This window comes from Ictidomys tridecemlineatus, chromosome 4 (genome assembly GCF_052094955.1).
Source record: "Ictidomys tridecemlineatus isolate mIctTri1 chromosome 4, mIctTri1.hap1, whole genome shotgun sequence".
Lineage (NCBI taxonomy): Eukaryota > Metazoa > Chordata > Mammalia > Rodentia > Sciuridae > Ictidomys > Ictidomys tridecemlineatus.
In genome coordinates, this window is record NC_135480.1 from 176,622,130 (window position 1) to 176,645,412 (window position 23,283).

The following is a 23,283-nucleotide window of genomic DNA, read 5'->3' on the forward strand; positions in this document are numbered from 1 at the left end:
CGGCGAGGAGGAGCCGACTGACAGGCGTGTTATTCCTAGATCCTTAGGCGCTCCTTCTGGTCTTGTAAAGCAAGCTCTGCTGGCCGAGGGGCCCTGGGGACAGTGAGGGTGGAAGGAACTGGCCGGGGATCCTCAGGGGGCTGTTTGATGGAGCTCGGCAAACATCTTCACGGGGGCTAAGGTTTCTTTCCCCCCAGGGACCTGAAGGATCCCCAGCACTTACTGTTTCTCAAAGAGCTTGTCCTTCAGGAGGACACCGTCCAGAGGCTGCATGCTGGTGTGGGCCCTGGGGGTGTGCTCCTTGTTCCTTCTTTTCTCAGCAATGCACCAGCAGTCTCTGCCCTGCTTCCTTCAAGCAGCTCTGGCCCCTCAGAATGCCTGTGGCTCGGGCGGTGCTGCCATCAGATGGAGGGCACGACCTCCAGTCCAAGCTGGGTTCACCTTCAGAGCACACACAGCTGCTCCCTCCCATCCAAGTCCCACATGACAGGCTGCCTTGTCCCTCTCCACGAGGGTCCCTGTCAGTGAGACCTGCAGGAGCTGACTCGTCACCACCCTGACCCAGATTCCAGGTCCCAGCATGCTTCCTCAGGCTCTGATAGAATGGGGACAAATTCCCTGGGGGCAGAGTAACTCGCCAGCTCCCACAGAGGGCATCTTGGCTATCGACAGGAGCAGCCCAGAAAAACCTATCTCTTGACAAGCGCTAGTCAATTTCCTCCATTACCCAGAGGCGTCTGAGGGCTGCCTGGGCTGTCAGGTGCAGTATTTCACGGCTTAAGGATGCAGACTAGGGTCAGACCCTTGCTGGCCCTGGTGACTGCATCTGATGTCCTCTTAACTGGGGTCCCTACCTCCAGGCTTGGCCTGGGGCCCCCACCCCCACAGCCCACCCTCTGAAGCTGCAGAAACACAGGTTTTCCTAAAGCCCAGACCTGACCCTGTCACGCCTCGTTCTACCACCTTTCATCACCCATGGAATAAAAGGCCAAACTTCACGGCCTGGCCTGAAAGCCTCATCTCCCATTCCAACCTCTCCTTCAGCACCTAGAGATCACTCACAGCCCCTCCCAGAATGCTCTCCTGACATCCACCAGTGTTTAAATATGCAAACCCTCCCTCCCTATCCATGAAGGTCCGGCTCCTAGGCCACCACCTCCAGGAAGTCTTCCCTGAAGCTTCTCTGGCAGCACTATCCTGTCAAAATGCACATGGAGCATGTCCAGCCCGAACCAGACACTTCATCAGTGGTAGAGTGATCTGGCTTCTAAATGACTCTGGCCACATATTTCTGTGACCACCATGGGACACACAGCTGTCCCGTTACTGTCCCCTACATCTGTATAGCACAGAGAGGTCAAGGGCAGTCACAGGAGCCAGGCTGATGGCAAGGGGTTGACACCCAGCTCCGGCTCTGCCTGCTACTATCTGTGTCACCTGTGTGTCTCAGTCTCCCTATCTGTAAGATGGGACACTTGACAGAACCCATTCCTAGGCAGCGTTGTGGGGATCTGGGAGTTAACACACTCAAAGTTCTTAGAATGCGATGCTGATTCCAGGCAGAGCTTTTCCTGTTACTCTGTGACTGTGGGGAAGCATATGTCAACCACAAACTGACCCATCAGATAAGGACGGGGTCACATTTTGAGGACAATGGGCCTGAAAGGGCAGCCCCACTGGTTTTACTGTGGCTAAGAGCTGGAAACTGGACTGAGGCCCAGGACAAAATATTATAAAACATTCATGAAGCTCTGCCCATACTCCAGGCACGGTGCTCCACCACTGAGACTAACAAATTTATTTGATTCTCCAGTGGCCTGCGTACTCCCCCCCCCCAAACTTCATCTCCTAAATATTTTACCTTCAATAAAATGGAGAGTCTTATGGCACCGCCTCAAAGACCCACTGTGAGATGAAACACAGCAAGTGAAACATGGCCCAAGGCTGAGCGAGTGGTCAGGAAACACCATCGCTATCCCCACTTGGCAAATGGAGAACCTAGTCAGTGGTCCCAAGTCACAAGGCTTCCAAGCAGCAGGGCTAGCAATGTGACCTCAGGATGATGCACCCTAGAGCCAGTGCTCATTTCATGCCCCAGGAAGCACCATTATGGTCTATGGTGTGAGGACCAACAACTCTGGGTATCTGGCGAGCCCCGGCAAGGACACAGAATGCCCAGCCCCTGTCACCACGCCACTCTCAGCCAGGGAACCTCTGCCTCATTTGCTTCCTACTGAGGATTAAAGTCCTAGATGGCAGGTCCCACCTGCTCCCCTAGAATCTAGGCCTGCCTGCTCCCCTCCTCTCTCTGCTGAGATTCCCCAAATCCTCCAGTGAACCTGACCCTGCTCCTTACCCAGTTACCCACCTACACTGTATCCACCTCAGGGCACTCCCTAGGAACATGCTGTGGCCGGTCACTTTCAGCCCACAGGAAGCTCCTGGACAGAAGCTCCATCAGAGGGGTCTCTACTCCTGAGATACTGAAGGGTCCCTGCCCATGGCAGTTGGTGCCCGGGCTAGGACTTGGCCCTGTGGGGTAGCGTCACAGCCCGCAGCTCTCCTCTGCAGTGGAAGACACCAAACACACCCAAAGTGGGAGAAGCAAGGTCACTTGTTCTACTGGACCTCAAAGATCCAAACCAATACAATAGTAAAATCTCTAGAGACAAGAAGGGCAGTCGATGGAAACCCCATAAATGTCAGGCACTCAACAGAAACTGGAGTGGCATCAGAAGCAGCTTCCAACTCCCACTGAGTAAAGGGGCCTGGTGGTGGGGGACAAATGTGCTCATCATTGAGGTTTTCAAGTATGGCTGGAAAAGGGCCAAACTGGGAGATCCCCAGGGTCTCCTGGGGTCCCAAAGGCCTAAGACAGCAGATTTCAGCCTTGGTGGCAGGTCTCCATCATTTGGGGAGCTTCCAAAAATACTGGCATCCAGCCTCCACCCACAGAAATCATGCTTTAATGAGCCTGGGTGGGAGCCTAGCAAACCGGTATTTTTGAAAATTGCTCTCCAGGTGCTGCGAAGGCTGGCCCAAGGTTCGATGACATGGTGTGACACATGGTGTGCTGAACTGGGTAAACGCCCCCAGCCTCTCAGAACCGCAGAAAGGTTCATCAGTGTTCAAAACCCCACACTTTTCCTATATTTATTCCCCATCAACACTCCTGGATTTAATGCGTTCCTCTAGCCTCAACTCGTTAAGGTCACCAGTACCAAAGCAGACCCTGCAGGAAGCATCAGTCTGACTGGCCTGAGCCAGAAAAGAGGAACAGGCCCAGCAGTCTCTCACTAATAGAAGCTGCAGGACACCTGGGTTGCAAGGGGACAGTAAAGGTTGGGTGGGGGCTGGTGGGGGAAGAACTTTTAATTAGTCCCTCTCGGATTGGACTTTGGTAGGTGTTGAAAAATTAAGTGACTAATGCTAGGTATGGTGGCGCATGTTGGTAATCCCAGAGGCTTGGGGGGCTGGAGCAGGAGGATGGTGAGTTCAAAGCCAGCCCTAGCAACTTAGCAAGGATTTAAGCAACTCAGCGAGACTCTGTCTCTAAATAAAATACAAAAAAGGGCTGAAGAAGTGGCTCAGTGGTTGAGTACAAAAAAAAATTAAGTGACCAAAGTCATGGAGTTCCCACAGGTCACACCTTCAAGTCTTACCCATCCTTCAAGTCTACACACTACAGGCTACTTTCCCAGTGCTGTCCCACCTTGGGCTCAAATATATCCCTTCTCCACTCTGCAAGTCATTTACCTGCCTCTCTGTGGGGCATGGACCTCTTCCCATCTTGCCTTGGAGACTCATGGGCCTTTCCAGGCTGAGTTAGACCACTTGAGCGTAATCATGGCTGGGGATCCCTCAGGTCTCAGCCTCACTGCTGGAGCCTGGCTGGCCTCTAAACATCGTGCTCCGTGGACAACTGAAGGCTACACCTCTTCCACCGCACAGCCTCCAGGAGAAAGATGAAACAGAGTGTCTCAGTTAAAGCCAAGGGCACAGGGGGACTCCAATGATGGATCACCCCAAATACACCAAGGCAGCCTGGCCCCGTGGCCCCAGAGGGGAAGCTGACTCTGCCAGAGGGAGAGGAGGCTTTCCTGGTCACACCCCATCCACCACATCAGGTGCGGCATCCAAAGATGAAGTGCTAATACCTGGTTATTTCCCTCATGTGTCAGGAGCCGTGTAATAAGTGCATGAGTATCTGCAGAGGAAAGGTATCATTTTATAAAGACAAGCCTTCGTCATCATTATCATAATCACCGATGAGACCTAAACACAGTCAGGGCAAGACAGAATCAAAATATTTAAGTCTAAAGAGGCACTTGAAGGAATACAGGCAGATCTAGAGTGAGCAGAGAGAAGCTGTCCAGAAATATGCTATCAGAAAAATATATGATGCCTACTCAGACCCCGAGATCTGACTACAGGCAGATTAACACTTACAGAGTAGACAGGCATGGTGGTGCACACCTGTAATCCCAGAAACTCAGGAGGCTGAGGCAAGAGGGTTTGAGGCCAGCCTCAACAATGTAGTGAGACCCTTAGCAGATGAGCCAGACCCTGTCTCAAAATAAAAAAATTAAAAAGGACTGGGATGTAGCTCAGTGGAAGATCAGCCTGGGTTCAATTCCCAGTACCAAAAACAAAAACAAAAACCTTCAATGCAAAAGGAAAGAAACCATCAAAGTATTAGAAGAATATGCTGGAGTAAATATTTGGAGTGAAAAAGAATTTCTAAGCAGCACACTCAAGAAATCAAGACCGATTTCACAACAGATAAAAATGCACTGTAAGCATCAGCCACCACCAGACACAGAACCAAAAGTCAAATTGTAAACTTTAAAAAGAAAACATTCTGCACCCCAAACAGCAGGTAAGAGGCTGCACTCCTTAATCCACAAAAAATCGTTCAACCCCATAAAAAGACAAAACTCTGCGGTACAAAAGGGTGAGTAGAAGATATAAGCAAACATTTTTAGAAAGCAACACAAATGGTCAATGCACCAGTAATCCGAGAAACTGCAAATTAAACCAAATTGCATTAGAATCCCCAGTCTTGTGAGAGAAGAGTCGAACAGGCATCAATTGGTAAAGCCTTTTTAGAACACCATCTAAAAACACATATCAAAATTTTTATCATTTTACCCAACAATTCTTATCAGGTTCAATCCCAGGGAAATAACCCCAGACCTGTGTAATGAATGAAATTACAAAGATGTTCATTACAGGGCCACTGAATTAGTGAAGATGAGAGAGAGCTGAAATATTCAGCTATTAAATTATGGCTGTTGGGTGTTCATAAGATAATATAGACTTCATTCCATGTCTTTGAAAAAAAATATGCAATATTACTTAATTTTTGTGGAGGGAAAAAATGGATGCATATGCAGAGAAATAAGGCAAGCTGGAAAAACACTCAAATGTTACCAGTGGTTTCTTTGAATTACACAATTAAGGTTGATTTCTATTTTGGTTTTGCTCACCTGTATTTTCTGCAGCAGATTTACTCACTCTTGTTATAAAGGAGGGGAGGAGGTCACCAATGAGCCTGAAATCCACCTCAGCATCAGAGCCCGCCCCTTCCTGAGAAGGGGCTGAGTACAGCCCAGGCAAGCCGCCCACACAGAAGGGCAGGTAGGGGCTGCACCATTCCCACAACGCCACGTGGTCCCCAGATCACATGCTGCAGCTTTGGAATGCACCAGAGGGATCACAGGGCTGTCTGGCTTTCTGGGAGTGCAAGACCAACAAGTCCAACAAAAAACGGTGACATTTTGCCGTCAACTTTCTGGTCATTTTCATTTTTAGAATTCCAACCCGGCTGAGGAAACCTGGAGAGGCCCATTCCTCCCTGCTGTTGGCCTCCTCCCTGTAGCCAGAGTCCCACAAACTCCAGATAAGGGAGAACTTTCCCAACTACCTGAAGTGTTTGTGCTGAGACGGTGCAGTCCCTGCCCTGTCCCTGGAGACTTAATCCCAGCATTCGCCCTTAACCTGGGTATGTCCAGCTCAGCCTCCCAAGCAGCCCCTTGAATCTGGAATAGTGGAGTAACCTCAAGAGGTGGCAGGCCGGGCCCTTCACACCTGACCTCTTATCACCTTCCTCTACCCCCTGCAGTCACAACTGCAGGCAGCAAGCTCTGGCCACACCAAGGGCAAGCAGCCCGCCCCCTTCCAACCTCAGTTGCTGTGGAAGGATCTGCCCCTCTCCTGCTCTCATGTGGCCTCCTCTTCCTGGTGGTTTCCAGTTCCTCCTGCAGCCCCACACGGAAGCCATCCATGTCTCTGCTGGGTCCTCAGGGAGGGCAGAGGGCATCCCTCTCTGCCAACTCCATCAGCTGAGTTGTAACTTGGGCTCCAGAGCCTTCCCCATCCCAGCCAAGGTCACTGTTGCTCCTGGCTGCTCATCCCCCGGCCCCCACCCTGACTCTTCTTACAGATCATCTGCCAGGAGACACTACGGCCCTACCTTTCGGACACCCAAACCTGCCTCCTCTCATCCCAGCTGTGAGTGCCCCAGTTCCAGAAGTCTCCCTGCGGGTCCTCTCCACTGTTCCCATGAGGTAGCCAGCACAAGCCTTCTAAAACCTGCGTCAGGTCATGGGGCTCCCTGCTCAGAACCTTCCAGCTCCTACGAAGCTCAGGTGAAAGACCTCTTTCCTGCCTGAGGCCCCACCTCTCGCCCTCCCCTGTCCTGCTCAGGCTCAGTGACACGATGCTCCTGGGACAACCCCTCCCTGCTCTCATCTCTGCCGCTGCCGCGTGCAGGGCTTTCTCCTCTTATCTTGGAGAGCCATGGGGCTCACACCAGCTCAGCCTCAGCAAAGCCCTCTCTGAGCACCATACAAAACAGCATGCCAGCCAGGCACGGTGGCACATGCCTGTAATCCCAGTGGCTCGGGAGGCTGAAGCCGGAGTTCAAAGCCAGCCTCAGCAAAAGTGAGGTGCTAAGTAACTCAGTGAGACCCTGTCTCTAAATAAAATACAGAATAGAGCTGGGGGTGTGGTGCAGTGGTCCCAATCTCTGGTACCTAATAATAATAATAATAATAATAATAATAATAATAATAATAATAGCATGCCACTCAATAATTGCATGCCCAGTTGACCTCTATCCTGTCTCCAGAGTCACAGTCTTTGACAAGCTGAGCCTACAAACTCAGGGGAGGAGGACTTGTAATCTGTCTGTTCACTGTTGTGGCCCAGCACCACGTAGAACACCCAGCACATGGCCAGCACATAGCAGGCTCTCGGCAACATCTACTGAAGGAATCAATGAAACAAGGAGAAGGGAATGGGCACAGGCTCTGGTGGCTCAGTTGAAGACTCTGTCCTGTCTAAAGGACACCACCCAGAGGGCCCATCTCCCCCACCTGTCAAGCCATGGGCAGCCCCTCTTCAGCCTTGGGAAACCCCTTTCTGGCCACTGCTATTAAGTGCTGCTTGGAAAACATGGGGCTGAGTCATTCCCCAGGGCCCTGACTAATTCTCTCTCCATCCCCTGGACCCACCTCCAGGATCCTTCCTTTACGGCATAATGGGAAACCCAGAGAACTCCCCTTAGAGAAAATGGAAAGGAACTGAGTGATTGGAAGGAAAATTTAGTCCTTCCTGGCTCAGCAGTCGAGAAAGCTGAAACCCTCAGGAAGTTAGTGCCTCTGAAAGTGAAACATTAATAGAAATATTACTGGAAAATACCAAACAGGAAGAGAAGGAAAATTCCATTGTGGAAGCAAGGGTCTCTGCCGTTGCACCTTCACAGTCTGAGCAAAGCGTTTCAGAATCAAAACAGAAAGAAACGGAAATCAATCAGGCTGTCACCCTTCCTGTGGGCTGGAGCTAGCTCTAGAGGAGCCACCTTCACAAAACCTGGCACAAGGGGCACTGGACTTAACACCAGATTGACAGCCTGGCTGCTGGCTCTGCCAGAACCTGCCTCAAGGCAGGGCAGACTCTGCCCCTCCCCAAAGCCTCCATCTGTACAGAGGGATTCCAGTACCTGGAAGTAGTTCTGAGAAGCAAATGAATTACAGCCACAAAAGTGCCCTTTGTGGAATACTTACATAAATGTAGGAACCAGTCACTCTTACAATGCCAATAGAGGGGGTTCTTATAAAGATTAAGTCAAACCACAAATAATGCAGAGAAAATTCAAGCAGGAGATTGTGTAGCTTGAGGTGATATGGCACAGTGGTCAAAGACAGACTCTGGACCCAGTTTCAAATCTCATCTCTACCACTTATTGGCTGGATAACCTCAGACAAATTACTTAACCTCTCTGTGCCTCAGTTTTCTCTTATGTAAAAGTGGGATACTAGTAGGGAATACTATCTCAAAGGTCCGTGGTGAGGAGTAAGAGTTAACAGAACACAAAACAGCAGCTGGCTCAGAAAATGTGCAATGAAACTATATAACCAATATTACTGTAGAAAGCTCCCTTAATTTAAGTGACTAATCTTTTTTTTCCGCAAATTCCTCCTCCTCTGAGAAGCCTTTCTCGATTTCCTCAGTTGAAATGAACTTCATCCTCACCCTGCTTCTCCTTTGACTCCACAGAATCAAGGTCCTGCCCAGAACAGCCACTGTGCCAAGTGGCTGTCAGTCCACTCTGTTTAGACATAAATTCTGCTACACAGATCTGTGTCCCAGTCATGGTTCCTGTGTCCCTAGCCAGAGGATAGCTCCTTGTGGAATGCCCGGTTCATCTGTGTACCTGCCCACCTCCTAACAGTGGCCTCAATCAACACAGGCCAAACACAAGTCACCAGGTCAGAGGCCACTGCAGCCTCCTGGAGCAGCATTTCAATCTCTGCCTGGCAGGAAGCGCAAACCACCACTTTCCCTGGGATCAAAAGGCCAGTGGGGTGTGCCATCAGCCAGCCAGCAGCAGCCCAGCTCCTGGCTGCAAAGCCACAAGCCCCCGTTTATTTTACAGGACCAAAGGTGACCTACCTCTTCCCCACAGGCCACCACCCCTGGGCTCTCCCAGCACATGCCAAACTCAGGAGGGGAGGACTCAGCCGAATGAGAGAGGAAAACACACCTGTTTCAGATTTGCCTTTTAAAGCCAATTTTATGGTTCAGAAATGCTTCGGGGGCAGGGAGAGAACGGGGTCAAGTCTTGGGGGTTAAATCCCAGGGTCATCAGTCATGTTCTGTGACTGTCAGATTAGAGAGGATGGTCACCTGATCTCCTTCAAGGAAACTGAAGTTCCTTGTGGATAGGAGCCAAGGTACCACCAGTTCTTTTCTTAAAACAGAGCACATGCAGCCTGGCCGATCCTCGGAGGGAGGGAACGCTTGGTGTTAGAATGAGAAGACATGACAGTTACAAGACACATGTTTTGTGCAGCTGTCCTTTGGGATGTGCCAACTCTGTGTGCAGAATTTTGCTATAAAATAATTCCAGTGCTGCATTAACATCTCCTTTATGGAACTCCAAGGCAGACGGGAGAGGGAGAGGGGCCAGCTCTGGGACTCTTCTAGGGGCACTAAAGCCCATGCTGAAGCAAGCACTCAGGCCATCAGGCTGAGGGATGCAGAGAGGAAGGGTAAGCGGAGGGGAGACGGGGACATACAACACACCTCAGTAAACAGCTGAGCTTCTATCGCCATTGCCACCATGGAAAACACTGGAACAAGTCCATGAAAAGCGTACAGGTGATGCACAACTGCACAGGCGAGAGCCTCGTTCTGTCACTTGGAGCTGCGTGACATTAGGTATGTCATTAACTTCTGTAAACCTCCATTTCTTTATCCATGAGATGGGGTAATATTACCTGCAGTAGATGAATACCATTGAAGGCCCTAATTAATGGCTTGCATGTGTCCCTGCCCTTTGCCTTGGGACTCTCCAGTTCCTCCTCTTTCCTGGAATCCTGGGAACTTGAGCTGTGACTTGCTTTGGTCAAGAGCATGCAGTAGAAAGAACAGTCCCACCAGTCTGCAACCTCAAACCTGCAGGGCGCAGCGGCACACCCCTGTAATCCTAATATTTACCAGGCTGAGGCAGGGGTTCAAGGCCAGCCTGGGCAATTTAGCAAGATTCTGCCTCAGAATAAAAAAATTGAAAGGGCTGGGGATGTGGTCAGTAGCAAAGTGCCCCTGGCTTCAATTCCTAGTACCAGAAAAAGAAAGGAAGGAAGGAAAGAAAAGGAAAAGAAAAAAAAATAACTTCAATGAAAGAAAGAAAAAAAATCCATATGGGCTTCTGCCCTTTCTTGGAACCTTGCCACCACATGAACATGTGCTGAAGGATGAGGGACCACATGGAACAGGGCTGAATTGCTGCAGCCCAAGGCCATCCAATCAGCCTGCCAAACATGTAGGAAAGCCGAGCCAGGTCCCCTAGTCTGAGCAAGCCCAGCTGAGACCAGGAAAGCTACTCAGATGTGCCGCTCATGGACCACAAACTTATCGTTTAAAGACTAGGTGGAAAACTACGGCCCTTGGGCCAGTGGCCTGCTTTTGTAAATAAAGTTTTACTGGAACACAGCTTTCCCACTGATTAACATACTGTCTACAACTGCTTCCAAGTTACAATAGCAGGGCTGACCAGTCATTACGGAGCCTGAGACCATCTGGCCTGCATGCCTGAAAACATTTACTATCTGGGCCTGGCCCTTAAGAGGACTAGTGACCTCTGGTTTAAAACCTGAGGTTGGGGTGACTTGTCCTGCAGCAACAGCTGGCACAGTACTGGGACCAAGTACCTAGCATGACGGTCAGGACTAAAATAACCAAGTAAACTGGGCATGGTAGCACACACCTGTAACCCCAGCAGCTCAGAAAGCTGAAACAGGAGAATCGCAAGTTCAAAGCCATGGCAAGGCTCCGAGCATCTCAGTAAGACCCTGTCTCTAAATAAAATACAAAATAGGGCTAGGGATGTGGCTCAGAGGTCTACTACCCCTGTGTTCAATTCCCAGTATCAAAAAAAAAAAAAAACAAGTAAGTGATTATAATGATGTCTGAAGAATATATTTCCCTTCTGGAGAATCGATGCAAAAACTGGATTTGATATGCACCACTTCTCTCACACTATTCTCAAGGGAGGGACATCAAAGAGAATGTGTCACCAAGCCAAACCATAGCTATCATGTTTGATCCTAACTTTTTATTTTCCTTTATTCTTATGGGGGATTGAACCCAGAGTGCTTAACCATTGAGCCACACCCCCAGAGCTTTTTATTTCAAGATAGGTCTAAGTTGTTGAGGCTGGCCTTAAATTTGTGATCTTCCTGCCTTAGCCTCCAGAGTCACTGGAAGTACAGATATATCACCACTCCCGGCTGCTCTTAACTTTCTCCAACAAAGACTTTTTTCTTTTTTTTAGTTGTCAATGGATTGATTATTTATTTATTTACTTACTTACTTATATGCGGTGTATGCACACATATGTACCCACCACATGCACACAATTATTTATATGAGGATCAAACCTAGGGCCTCACCCATGTCACACGAGGGCTCTAGCACTGAGCCACTACTCCAGCCCACTTTCTCTCTTTCTTGATTGTTGTTGCTGCAGTGTTGGATATCAAACCCAGGGCCTTATGCATGCTAGGCAAGTGTTCTATCACTGAGATAGATCCCCAGCCCTCCAACAAGGATATTTAAACAACTGGAGAATATAAGCATGTGGCTGTTAATCAAATGAGAATGACGGACAACTGATATTGGACCCTGGCTTCCATCAAGTTTGACATCAAGGATTTTATGTGAAAAGAAGCAAATGACTGGTCACAAATCCCCACCAAGGTACAAGAGACATGTCCTTCCCTCTGTGGGCTCCAACTCCTTCTGCCACCTCCCCTATTCCCACCACTCTCTCTCAAGCCTCCAGCCCCTCTTCCACACTTCTCTGCCTGCAGATCCTCATGCCTGAGTCAGCTCAGATGTCCCCTTCTCCTGAAATCCTCCTTCCCTGGCCAGCATTCAGGTCCTCCAAGCCCTTGCACACCCTTTTCTCCTGATTTTCCTTGGGCTGTGACACTGTCTCACTGAATAGAAGTTGAGAAGCTTATAGGTTGTTTCTTAATCTCTGTGGGGCACAGGTTCCAAGGCCCTCCTCATACACCAAAATCCAAGATGCTAAAGTCCCCTTTATGAAATGGCATAGGATTTACATATAATCTATGCACATCATCTGGTATATTTTAAATTGTCTCTATATCACTTATAACACCTAATACAATGTAAATGCTATGAATATACTCATTATATTACTTTGTTTTGGGAATGACAAGGGGGAAAAGTCTATTTTTTTCAAATATTTTTGGTCTGCAGTTGGTTAAATCTGTACATGCAGAACCTCAGGATACACAGCCAACTGTACTCAACTGCAAATTGAGAAGCTCCATCCTTGGAAATTAGCTACCACTTATTTCCCTGAGTTCCCCTTGTCTAGCAGGCAGCTCAGAAACTTTGCTAGATGTTTTTAAAAAGGAAAAAAAAAAAAAAAGACATGATACTATTTACTCCGTAACTATGGAAAACGTGTTATTTAACTCAACTTTGTGGATGCTGACAAAATCTCAAGCGTTGGTACACATTAGCATGTATTTAAAACCCAGGAAAACGGATACCATGATGCATCTCGACTTTCTCAGTTGTGGTGGAAATATTTACTTAATTATAATAAAAGAAACAAGACTTCGGAAGAAAACATAACTGGGTGAGTCCTGTCTCACCAAAGGAGATCCATCAAGTCACTGGCCGTTTTTGTTATCATTTTTTTTTTCCTCTTCAATAAGGCACAACTTGAAAGAATGCTATTTCTACTACAGTTTGTATGTTTTTCCCCAGGACCTAAAGCCCCCAGCATCTCTCATCTGAACTACAGCACAACTGCACCAATTCCGGCTCCATTTCCTCCATATGTTGGCAACTATTCAGAGGCTGGGATGTTCCTCAGTCATGGCTCTGAGCACATCCCTTCTGTGGCTCTCCAGTCTGCAGGGACTACCTGTGGGGTACCAAGTTTGGACCCCACCTCTCTCACATTGTTACTCCATGCAAGACCCATGACATGAAAGCACTGGTTTCCAAGAACATATTGGGGTTTGATACATGTTCATGCACACATATGTACCCCCCCACATGCATACCCTTACATGCACACAGGTACACACTTAGCCTGACATAGTTCTCTGCAGCCTGCTGTCCCTCCCTTGCAGTGCAATTCCACTTCTGTCTCACAAGCAAGCTTTAGCCAGCACACAAAGCAAGTTCTGGCTAAAGCTTGCCTAACTTAGATGAGGAGGAACCACCACAGTAAACAGTTTCTCTTCCAAGTGACTCTAAAAGGAAAATGCCCCAGACTGAATGCTGGTGGGGATGTGACTAGATATGCGTGCCCCAGGACTCACCTGGGAGAGCAGGTGGGTGCCTCAGTGTGTGACAGAGGGCAGCACAGGAACTGAGGTCAGCAGGAATGGAGGTCTCAAAAGATAAACTGTAGTGGGGGGCAGGACTAGAAGAAGGATCTGCTAACCAACAGACCCACTCCACACCTCAATAACTCTCAACTCAGGCTTGATGCTAAAACCAAACACAGGCCTGGCACACAGTGGGGCATTTGCCAGGCTTGACAGGCTCATCCAATTCCCTAAGGACTAATCAAAGAAAGCTGAGCTGACAGAAGGCTAAGTGGGTTTTCTTGGGTAGGGGGCAGAAGGAAGGCTCTGAGGTATTCAGGACTAGATCACAGTGTGCCTGACCTTCCAAAAGTTGTCTGGCTGGAAGTAATGTAAAAAACAGACTGCCTCCTGACCGCCTGATGTGGTGGGGGTGGTGGCCACACACAGAGGGTAGACACAGGGCATCTGGACTCTCTGCATCCCAAAGTAGCAGAGGTCAGAAGACCCAGACGGACAGTTAAGGAGAGAAGCCATAGCTGCATCAGTGCTTCTCCAAGTGTAGTCCCGGGTTCAGCAGTCAAAGATCAGTAGGGAACTTATCATAATGCAAATTCTAAAGTGAGAGAGCCTTGCAGACCCTCCCTTGGAGCCTCCTCCCTACCCAGCTGCTTCCTTTCCTCCTCAGTAGAAAAACACCTAGTAACTGCCATCCCTTCTCCTGAGAGGGACAACTTCTTAAAAGATCAAAGAGTTCAAAGTCACAACCTAGTAGTGAAAAGTAGCCCAGAGAGTTGGTTCCAAAAAAGTTATATCTGAGGTGACCATATCACTCTGGCAGCCAAATCCATCCATTGTCCCTCACTGAGCTCAACGCACAAGGACCCTAACCCCTGGCACCTGCTGCCTGTCTAGGGTCTTGCCCAATCATGGGGACTTTACCTCCTGAGGCTCAGGCTAGAGATTTCTGTTGTGTAGTCTGCAGCGTTCACTCCCTCATCTCCTGGCTTGGGCGAAGATACCTCTGAACACAAAGCAAGTGCTGGCTAAAACTTGGCTAACTTAGATGAGAAGGAAGCACCTGCAGGTCTTTAGAAGTAGCAGGTCATCTATGGTCCCAATTCTTCCTGCTCAATAATGGTTCTGCCTCTGAGGTATCCTTGCTGACTCCTGTAACACTAGGTCTCATCACAGCATTCAACCAGGCACGACAGCCCCCATCACAGCATTCAACGGGGACATCAGCTCCACAAGGGGTCCCACTGTAGCTAGCATCTTGCAGGGAGGACACAGAGAATACCTACAAGAAATATCTGGTGATAGAATGAGACCAGGTCTTAAACACACTTGACATTCCAGCTACAAAACACATTATTCCTTCGTATTTGAAACAGTCTTAAATGTAATTGGGAAAGAATGTTCACTCAAGTTTTAAAAGCCACAAAAGAAGACTTTAGTGAGAGGCAGAACCACTAGCAGCATGAAAAGAAGGAGCTCTGCTCTGCTGGCTGGTGATTGTGGGTAAGAAGGGGATGGAAAGGATCCAAATGTCAGCTGCAACCTTTGGGAGCGTTTTCTCGTGCCTTCTATACCCCCAAATTCCAGGTTCTCTGGAATCTGTGCATGAAGCCAAGTTTGGGCTATACATAAGACTGCAAGGGGCCTCTTCAGTGTTCTCCTGTTAGATCAACCAGTGGCTCCCAGGGATATCTCCCCACCTCACCAAGGCAGTGCCCGGGTGGCCACCTAGCTCCCAGCTGTCTTCAAGCTGTGGTATCCTGGGTGCTTGACAAGTCCAGAGTTCAAGCTTCCAAGGTGTATTCCCAGTTCCCAAACTGCTCCAGGAGAGGTGGGGTGCTCTAGACTGCCCTCACCACCAGTCCTGGCAAAACAAGCAGGGGAGAAAATACTCCAGGACACTGTAGAAAGGAGATCTGGCAGAAAAATTAAAGGAAGGCATCCCCTTACTCCTTCCTCAAAGAAAACAAAAAGATCCCTTTCCAAGCACCAGCTGGCAGGTAGAAGCCTGTCTCCCTCCTGTCCAGACATCCAGTCCTAAGAGGAACTCAGACTTTTTATCAACCCAGTCCTGGGCAAAAGTTTATCTCTGGGAGGAGAATGTGGGGGAGAACAAGGGTGCAGGGGCCTGACAGCCAGGCAATCCTGCCCTAAGGAGTGGGCTCTTCCACTGGGCTTTGCATTCAATCAAAACACTGCCTTCCACCAGAAGTAGACAGAACAAGTACTATTTTATGGGGGAAGGAGGCCTTCAGGAGTGTGAAGAGGAGGAGGCTGCTTCTGACTGGAATTAACTCACTTACTTCAATAGGGGTGGATTAAGATGGCCTGATATATTAGGAATGGGGTTACCACAAAGAGCCCTCTCTCCCCTGGGATCCAACGGTGGGGAAGGGGTCAGGAAGGAAGAAGGTGAGAGCGGAGGGGTGGGTCTCCTTTCAGCCCACCTGACAGGTGGACCCCCTGGGGAGTGCTGGGGTAGGAACTGCCCTATTAGTGTGGGGCAGTCTTGGAGGTAGTGCATTTCAGGCAGAAAAGCTCGCCTGGGGGGTTCCCAGTGCCGCTCCAGCACAATAGGCCACCCGGCTTTGGAAAAAAGGCAAGGAGGGTGGGGCTTGTAGAAAGATTTACATATACATATTCAGGGACAGCCGTCCTGGATCTGCCACCAAGAATACTGCGTACAATAAATCGAATTCCCTCCCGGCTCTGGACCTCAGTTTCCAGCCACACATCGTGTGTGTGTTGGAGGAGGAAGCCTGGGGGACCCAAGAGAAAATGAGGGCCCGTGATAGCCCTGACTCTCTGGACTTTACTCGCGAGCCGGAAGGGCTGGCTGGGTCCCTCTTCCTTAGGCAAGGCTGGGCGGGGCTCCCACGCTAGGGCTGTGGGCTCTGAGAGGACGTGTTAAGGAACAGCAGCGAAGGGACGGTGCACCTGGGAGAGTGCGGGAAGGAATGGGCAGAATCAAGTGGCAGCACCGGAGACCTGGCCCCACGGTCCTAGGTCGAAGTTTATGTAGGGTTTAGGTACTGAAGCGGTGCCTCAGTTTCCCTGTGCGAAGTGTCTCTGGAACCTCGGGCGAGGCCAAGAAGCACCTTACCTTGTCCTTCTTGCCGGCCCCGCTCTCTTCTGCAGCCGAGGCAGCGCACTTGTTGAGCAGTTTCTTGCCTCCGCAAGCCGTCGGGCTCCAGGTGCGACCGCCCGAGCAGGCGCCCCCCGGGGGATCCACTGCACCACCCGCTGCGGCGCTCTCTACTTTGATGAGGCGGTGCTTGGGGGAGATGTAGCGCACCTCAGCCGGTGTGGCGGGCCGCCGCTCGCTGCTGCTGCGGTAGAGGTGCGGGGAGCCAGAGGATGAAGACGAGGACGCGGCGGCGCCGGCGCCCGAGGAGGCGCAGCAGCAGCCCGCAGCTCCTGACGCGGACGAGGCGGAGAAAGCGCGCTGGCCCCCGCCGGGCTCCCCGCCGCCGCCGCCGCAGTAGTCCAGACGGCACATGGCGCGCAGTTTTCGGAGCGATGAGCCGGGCCCGTTGTAGGGGTCCTCGAAGTCGCGCTCCTTTTGCGCTCGATAAGCGCGGATGAGGTCACTCGTACTGCCGCTGTCGTCGGGCAGGGAGCCCGACGAGGCTGAGAAGCAGGAGGCGGCGGCCGGACCGCAGGACGCCGAAGTGGCTGAGGCTGCCTGCGGCACAGACTGGGGGGGCTGAGAGGGTCGCTCGCCCCGGCGCCGCTGCTCGCGGTAGTCGGGCCTCGGTGGCTGCGGGGGGCTCTTGGTCTTGCTGTTCCCCAAGCTAAAGTACTTGTTCAGCCACTTGGCCATGGCGAGAGGCCACCTAGGGCCGCGGCGCGGGAGCCCGATCCGCCGCCGCGGCCATTCGGGGGACAACGCTGCCGCCCAGGTCCCTCGGCGCCCCGGCCCCGGCGGGGGGTGTCCGGGGCGCCCACTCCTGACGCCAAGTTCAAGTTCTCGCCGCCGCCTCCTGCAGGCTGCTCTCGGACTCTGGCAGCTGCAGCACCGCCCTCCGCCTCCGCCGCTCTTCTCCCGGGCTTCGGATCTCGCGCCTCTCGCAGGCGCGTCTCATAAGGTCCCGGCCCGCGATCCCGGCGAGCAGAAGGCCCGGGCGACCCCGAATGCGGACGCTTTGAATGTGCGCACCGCCGCGGAGCGCGCTCCTGCCCCGTCGGAGCCACAAGCCTCCGCCTCGGCAGGGATCAGTGGCTGCTGCGGGAACTTGGCGTCCTCAGCCCCCCTTCTTTCTTTCCGAGGGCGCTGCGGAGAGTCCGGCCCTGCCACCCGCGAAAAAGCAGGAGAGCGAGCTAGCGAGCGAAGGAGGGAGGCAGCCGGCGCCCGCCCGAGCCCGCGCGCCCGTGCCCGTCCCGGCGGCGCCTGCCGCTGCCGCTGCCGCCGCCTCCCGAGCCGCCGCGTGTGTGACACTCTGCCGCCAGAGCCCGCCCCGCGCCGCGGCCCCGCCCCCGGACCGCGCGCCCCGCCTCCCGCCCCCGCAGACCCAGCCCCGCCCAGTCCCGCGAGCAGGGCCGCCAGACCGCTGGCCAAGCCCCGCCTTCCCTGCGCCGGGTCCTTAGCGGGCGCACGTCTCCCTTCCAGCACGCGCCACCTCCTGCGGCTGCTTCGGCGCCAACCCCCGGGTCGTGCCCTAGGGCGCCCGGGTCCTGCTTCGCGGCGGGCTTTCCCTCGTTGGCAGCCCGCTACCGCCTCGGGCGAGAGGTTGCCAGGCTGACCCTGCAGCCTGCAGAGGCCAAACGCGTCTTCAGTCCCCCGGGCCCAGGGCTGTGCACCCCAAGGATGCCCACTGTCGGAGTAGGCGGCGGAAGTGAAGATTAACACTAGACCTTTCTAGTTTACAGCGTGGCCCGTGTAGAGGAAATGCGGTGCCAAATACCCTTAGGAACCCTCCTTAAAGGGACAGAGACTCCGGTTCAGTCACCGTACGCCAGGTCTTTGGAGGAATCTTTATGCTAATGAGAGTATTACCAATCCAGATGACGGATGCGGACGGGATAGGCGGCGGGGGCCGGACCAGGCACCAATCCCAGAGCCAGGCTAAGGGGAGGTGGGAATGTTTGCTTACCTTTTCACCTCTGAGGAAGTTGGGGCTTTAACCCGGTTCACTGCCAACCTGGCGGAACAAGCTGTGGGTACGCTTAAAGCCTAAAGTTGCAGGAGCTGGCAGGGCCTTATTTTACAGATGGAGAAACTGAGGTCTCATAGAAAGTCACACAGATGACGAGCTCAGATGCCAATTCTCAAAGCTGATGACACCATAATGGTGCAAGTTAAGACCATTCTTTGGTCTGAGGAAAACTGAGGCTGAAAGAGGGGCACAGCTTGCTCAGGGTAGCTTTTCCTGGGGAAAAGCTGGAGACTCCCTGTTAATACCAAAATCTTGCCTGAAATCAAGGTAGATGCCTCTAGGGCTGGGTGCAACTTAGGATGTGGTCATGCAACCCCAGAATATAGTTTGACCCTAAGATGTGGGTACCTGAGAAGTGAAAATTCTCTAAGCATGTTGATTTACTAAAACAATCCCCAAATCCATATTCTCCATCTGCTATCTGTATATCATTGATGGGCCTTGGGGCAATCTGTTTTTCCGGAATCCTGTATTAGGAACAGTGGGACCCATTATGACAGGCAGCAAGATCAGCGGCCTCCTAGAGCTGAGGCCAAACTCAGTCTGAGACCTCTTGGATCTAGAGGGCCAGAGTGGTTACCTCTTTCTCTCTCTGTAACCTGTTCAGACTATGGCCTGAGACCACAGGGGTGAAGCAGAACTCCAACTTGGGTTTCACTCTGAAGGCTGTTCTCTGTGTACTCAGCCCTACACAGTCATGCGGTGGGACTGACTGCAAATATTCCTTCAGTAACAAGCTACTTGCTGCTCTCTCTGGTCAGATTGCACTGTCATCCTCTGTGGCCAGTTGAATTTTCCAAACGCACTATGTGATCCCCACACAGTCACAGAAAGCATCATCAACTTCTTACCTGAAATCTATTCATTTAGTATTTCAAGAAAATAATCTCAAAAACTGTTGTGTGTTGTGGGGGGGGCATATTCTGGGGGAGATAGGGAGAGGACCCAGAAGTTGAAGGATAAGATGTTTATTTTGGGTATCCCTAGACTTAAACATCTCAAGTTACCCTTTAAATCACTTCTTTGCCACATAAGCACTTAATTATCCTGCATAGATAATTCTATCCCCAATAGAAAACCTGAAAAGCAAGGACATCCTCGTCTTAAACCCCACCTTTCATCCACCCTCCATTCTCTCCATTTCCCTCCCTTCCCCTGTCTGCTTAGGCCCTGGAAAAGAAGCAGCTAGCAGCTAGATCCTGGCAGTGGGCCAGAGCTCCTGGGACAAGAAAGTCCTCTCCAGGAACTGGAAGCATGTTCCCTGCATGTGGGTTGCACATGGAAGGGTTATCTCTGCTTTTACCAGAAATTTAGGAAGAGAAGTTATATTTCACAACTTATTTTTTCCATTTTACTTTCAGCAAGCCAAAGGGTCAGACCCACTTTCCCATGTGATGCCTCAGCTGGGCTATAATTTGCAAGCCAGAATTATTGTAATGCTATGGTATTATGCCAAGAACATCCAGAGTACTTGTGTATCTGCTCACCCCCTAAACACTCTGTATATAATTAACCCCCCTCAATATCCCTGCAATTCGATGTTATTCCCAGGTTACATATGGGGTGGCTGGCCCAAGGTGGTATTTACTTCAAGCAGGCAAGAACCTCATGGGTGTTTTCCTTTGGGAACTTGTAGAAGCACACCTTCCAAGATTGAGTCAGAAATAATCATCCTGAAAGGAAACAGAAAAGATTCCTAAGGAAGATGTTGTGTTTCATGGTTTGGAGAACCAGCAGAAAAGGATCAGAAAAATAAAGAGGGCTAAAACCAGAGATAGAGTCTTTTCAGAGATCCAGCCACCTCATTTTATAGAAGAAAGTGTGGAACCAGTGAAGGGGAGAGATCAAGTCAGAGGCACAGCTTGGACTGGTACCCGATTTCTTGATACCACAAATCTAACACTATGTACTGCTGCAAATAAAAAATGCCCATCGTTCTTTTTTTTTTTTTTTTTTTTTTTTAACATTTATTTTTATTTTTTTCTTAATTCTCGGCGGACACAACATCTTTGTTGGTATGTGGTGCTGCTGAGGATCGAACCCGGGCCGCACACATGCTAGGCGAGCGCGCTACCGCTTGAGCCACATCCCAGCCCCATGCCCATCGTTCTTGACATTTTTGCCTTTTTACATCCTCCCCCCAACCACAGTTTTCTTATGGGAAGGGTTGGGTTTGGATGGCCCTGTTTCTGTCCTACTCAACTTCTTATTTTAAACCAAGAACTAACCAAAGGCAATGACATGGCAGCTGCTTTTTCAGTACCCCTTCCAGTACCTGGAGGAAGACAATGTCATTTATAGAGGCCCCCCAAATGATGTCACCAACCCAACAGACTCATCTACCTCTTTTAAGAAACATCATTCAGTTTAGTCTGTTGAATGTTAATATCAGTTCCCTGCCTGGGGATTGCAGGGATATTGAGGGGGGTTAATTATATACAGAGTGTTTAGCTGATGAGCTGATACACAAGTACTCTGGGGACAGCAGCTCTGTCTCTCACCAGTAATCGTGCAGGCAAGGCAAGAGAAGCACAGGGCAGAACAAGGGACAAAGAGCTATGAAACATGGGAAGGGGAATGTAATTCTCAGGGAGAAGAGCACAGAGGGAGGTGGTATCTGGACTTGCCCTTGAAGAATGGGCAACATTTAGATACGAAAGGAAATTTCAGGCAGAGAGAACATCCACGGTGAGGGCATAGAAGCAGGAACATGTGAGAAACCACTTGGGCAATAGTGAATGTTCTGGTTTGAGTCGACGACGAGTAGCTGAGAATTAGTAAGACATGGTGGGTAAAGGGTAAAGGTACAAAGAAAGGTTGTGTCCCGTCAGGAGAGTCCTGACTACCAAACTAAGGAGAATGAAACTTTACCTTGAATGCAACAGGAAGTCAGCAATGGTTTTTATTTGTTTATTGGTACTGGGGACTTAACCCAGGGATGTTTTACCACTGAACTACATCTCCAGCCCCCTTTTCTTTTCTTTTTTATTTTGAGACAGGACCTTGCTAAGTTGCTGAGGCTGGCCTCAAACTTGTGATCCTCCTACCTCAGCCTCCTAAGTAGCTAGAATTACAGTCATGTGCCACTACACTTGGCCAGTAATAGCCTTTGAGCAAGGAAATCACCTAGTTTTTTTCTGCATCCTCTAAAGATCATTTGAAAATCAGAGTGAAGGATGCATTTCATGGGGAGGGACAGAAAGCAGGCTGGATAATCTTTAAACTAATTGGTTTATGTTATTCCCTGTGCTATGCCTTCTTATAAATATTAAAGGACCAGAAAATAGTGCACAGAAGGCACTTAACACCTACTTGTTGAATGGCTAACAATAGTGTAGTGAAAGATGGCTACGCCGTTTTAGAGGATGGACTTGCAGGTCTCTGGCTTTGGTCCACTTGGTGAATGGTGACCAGCCCCTTCCCAGTGACAGATAATACTGGAGGAAAGAGAAAAGGGAATTTTACGGGAGCTGATAGTTGATTTGGCATTAGTCATCTGTATAAGCTGATGTGAAGTTCAGCACTGGAGTCTGGACCGGAGATACAGTTCTGAAGCAAAAACCTCGCTCATCCTCTACTCCTTTCATTGCTAACTTCTCCAGCCAGGTAGACGTGGGATCTGAGCACTTCTTACCTTGTCCACTGCCACCACTCTGGGCCAAGATTCCTTATCTCCTGCCTGAATGACAGCAGTTGTCTCTTACCATTTTCCTACCCGCTTCGCACGGAAGCCACCAGTCATCCTATTGAAGGTGAATTTCACTATGTTCCTCCTCTGCTCAAATCCTCCATTGAATCCCATCTCCTTAGTACTAAATGCCAAAATCCTTACCATGGCCCCCAAGATCCCTGAAACTCATGACTCCTTTTTGTGCTGCTCCTCTTTCCTGCTCCAGTCTGATATTTGGAGGCTCCTGGGCACCTCCAGGCACCCTCTTGCTTTAGGGGTTTTAAACTGAAGTCTCCTCCACCTGGAACGTTTTCCCTGTGGCTCACCCTTGGTCTTCTTTATTTTATTTTATTTTTTATTTATTCATATGTGGTGCTGAGGGTTGAACCCAGTGCCCCCTACATGCTAGGCGAGCGCTCTGTCACTGAGCTACAACCCCAGCCCCTTACCCTTGGTCTTTATTGAAATGTCACATGCTCAGGGAGGCCTCAGTGGGCACAGTCTCTGGACTTGCAGTTCCTTGCCAAGGCCTGCTCCCCCTCTTCTTTGTCTTATTTGTCTGAGTAGAGCTCACCCCAGTTTGCCCACTGTATACTTATTTTTCTTGTTTATTTATTTTTTGTCTTGTCCCACGTGGGAAAGGGATTTTTGCCCTTTTGTTCACTGCATATGTCTGGTGCCCAGAATGGTACCTGACATGTGGTAGGTAGGCAGGCATGTGAGAACTGTGGAATGAATGAATGAATATGAATGGTTGAGATCATTCATGGAGAGCTGCAGCTCGCCATCTCCGTCTGCCTCAGCCAGGTGCCAGCGCTTATTAGGGTTAGCCTGGAGATGGGAGCATGTCAGAGGAGCTGCATTTTGAGGGTAGAGGGGTACATACTTGTTTTGGGTTGTTTTCATTTTTTTTTTTTTTTTTTTTGGTACCAGGGATTGAACTCAGGGGCACTCAACCACTAAGCCACATCCCCAACCCTATTTGTACTTTATTTAGAGACAGGGTCTCACGGAGTTGCTTAGTGCCTTGCTTTTGCTGAGGCTGGCTTTGAACTCGTGATCCTCCTGCTTCAGC

General features: G+C 50.3%; 1 protein-coding gene across 1 annotated transcript in view; it reads right to left on the bottom strand.

Annotated features, from left to right (window-relative positions):
* Shb (SH2 domain containing adaptor protein B) overlaps positions 1-17,812 on the bottom strand; it is a 130,372-nt gene extending 112,560 nt beyond the window's left edge. The window contains exon 1 of the mRNA XM_078047844.1: positions 16,486-17,812. Within this exon, the coding sequence (XP_077903970.1) occupies positions 16,486-17,205 (720 nt within the window). The 5' untranslated portion in view covers positions 17,206-17,812. The remainder of the gene's footprint in view (positions 1-16,485) is intronic.
* Between the last annotated feature and the right edge of the window lie 5,471 nt (positions 17,813-23,283).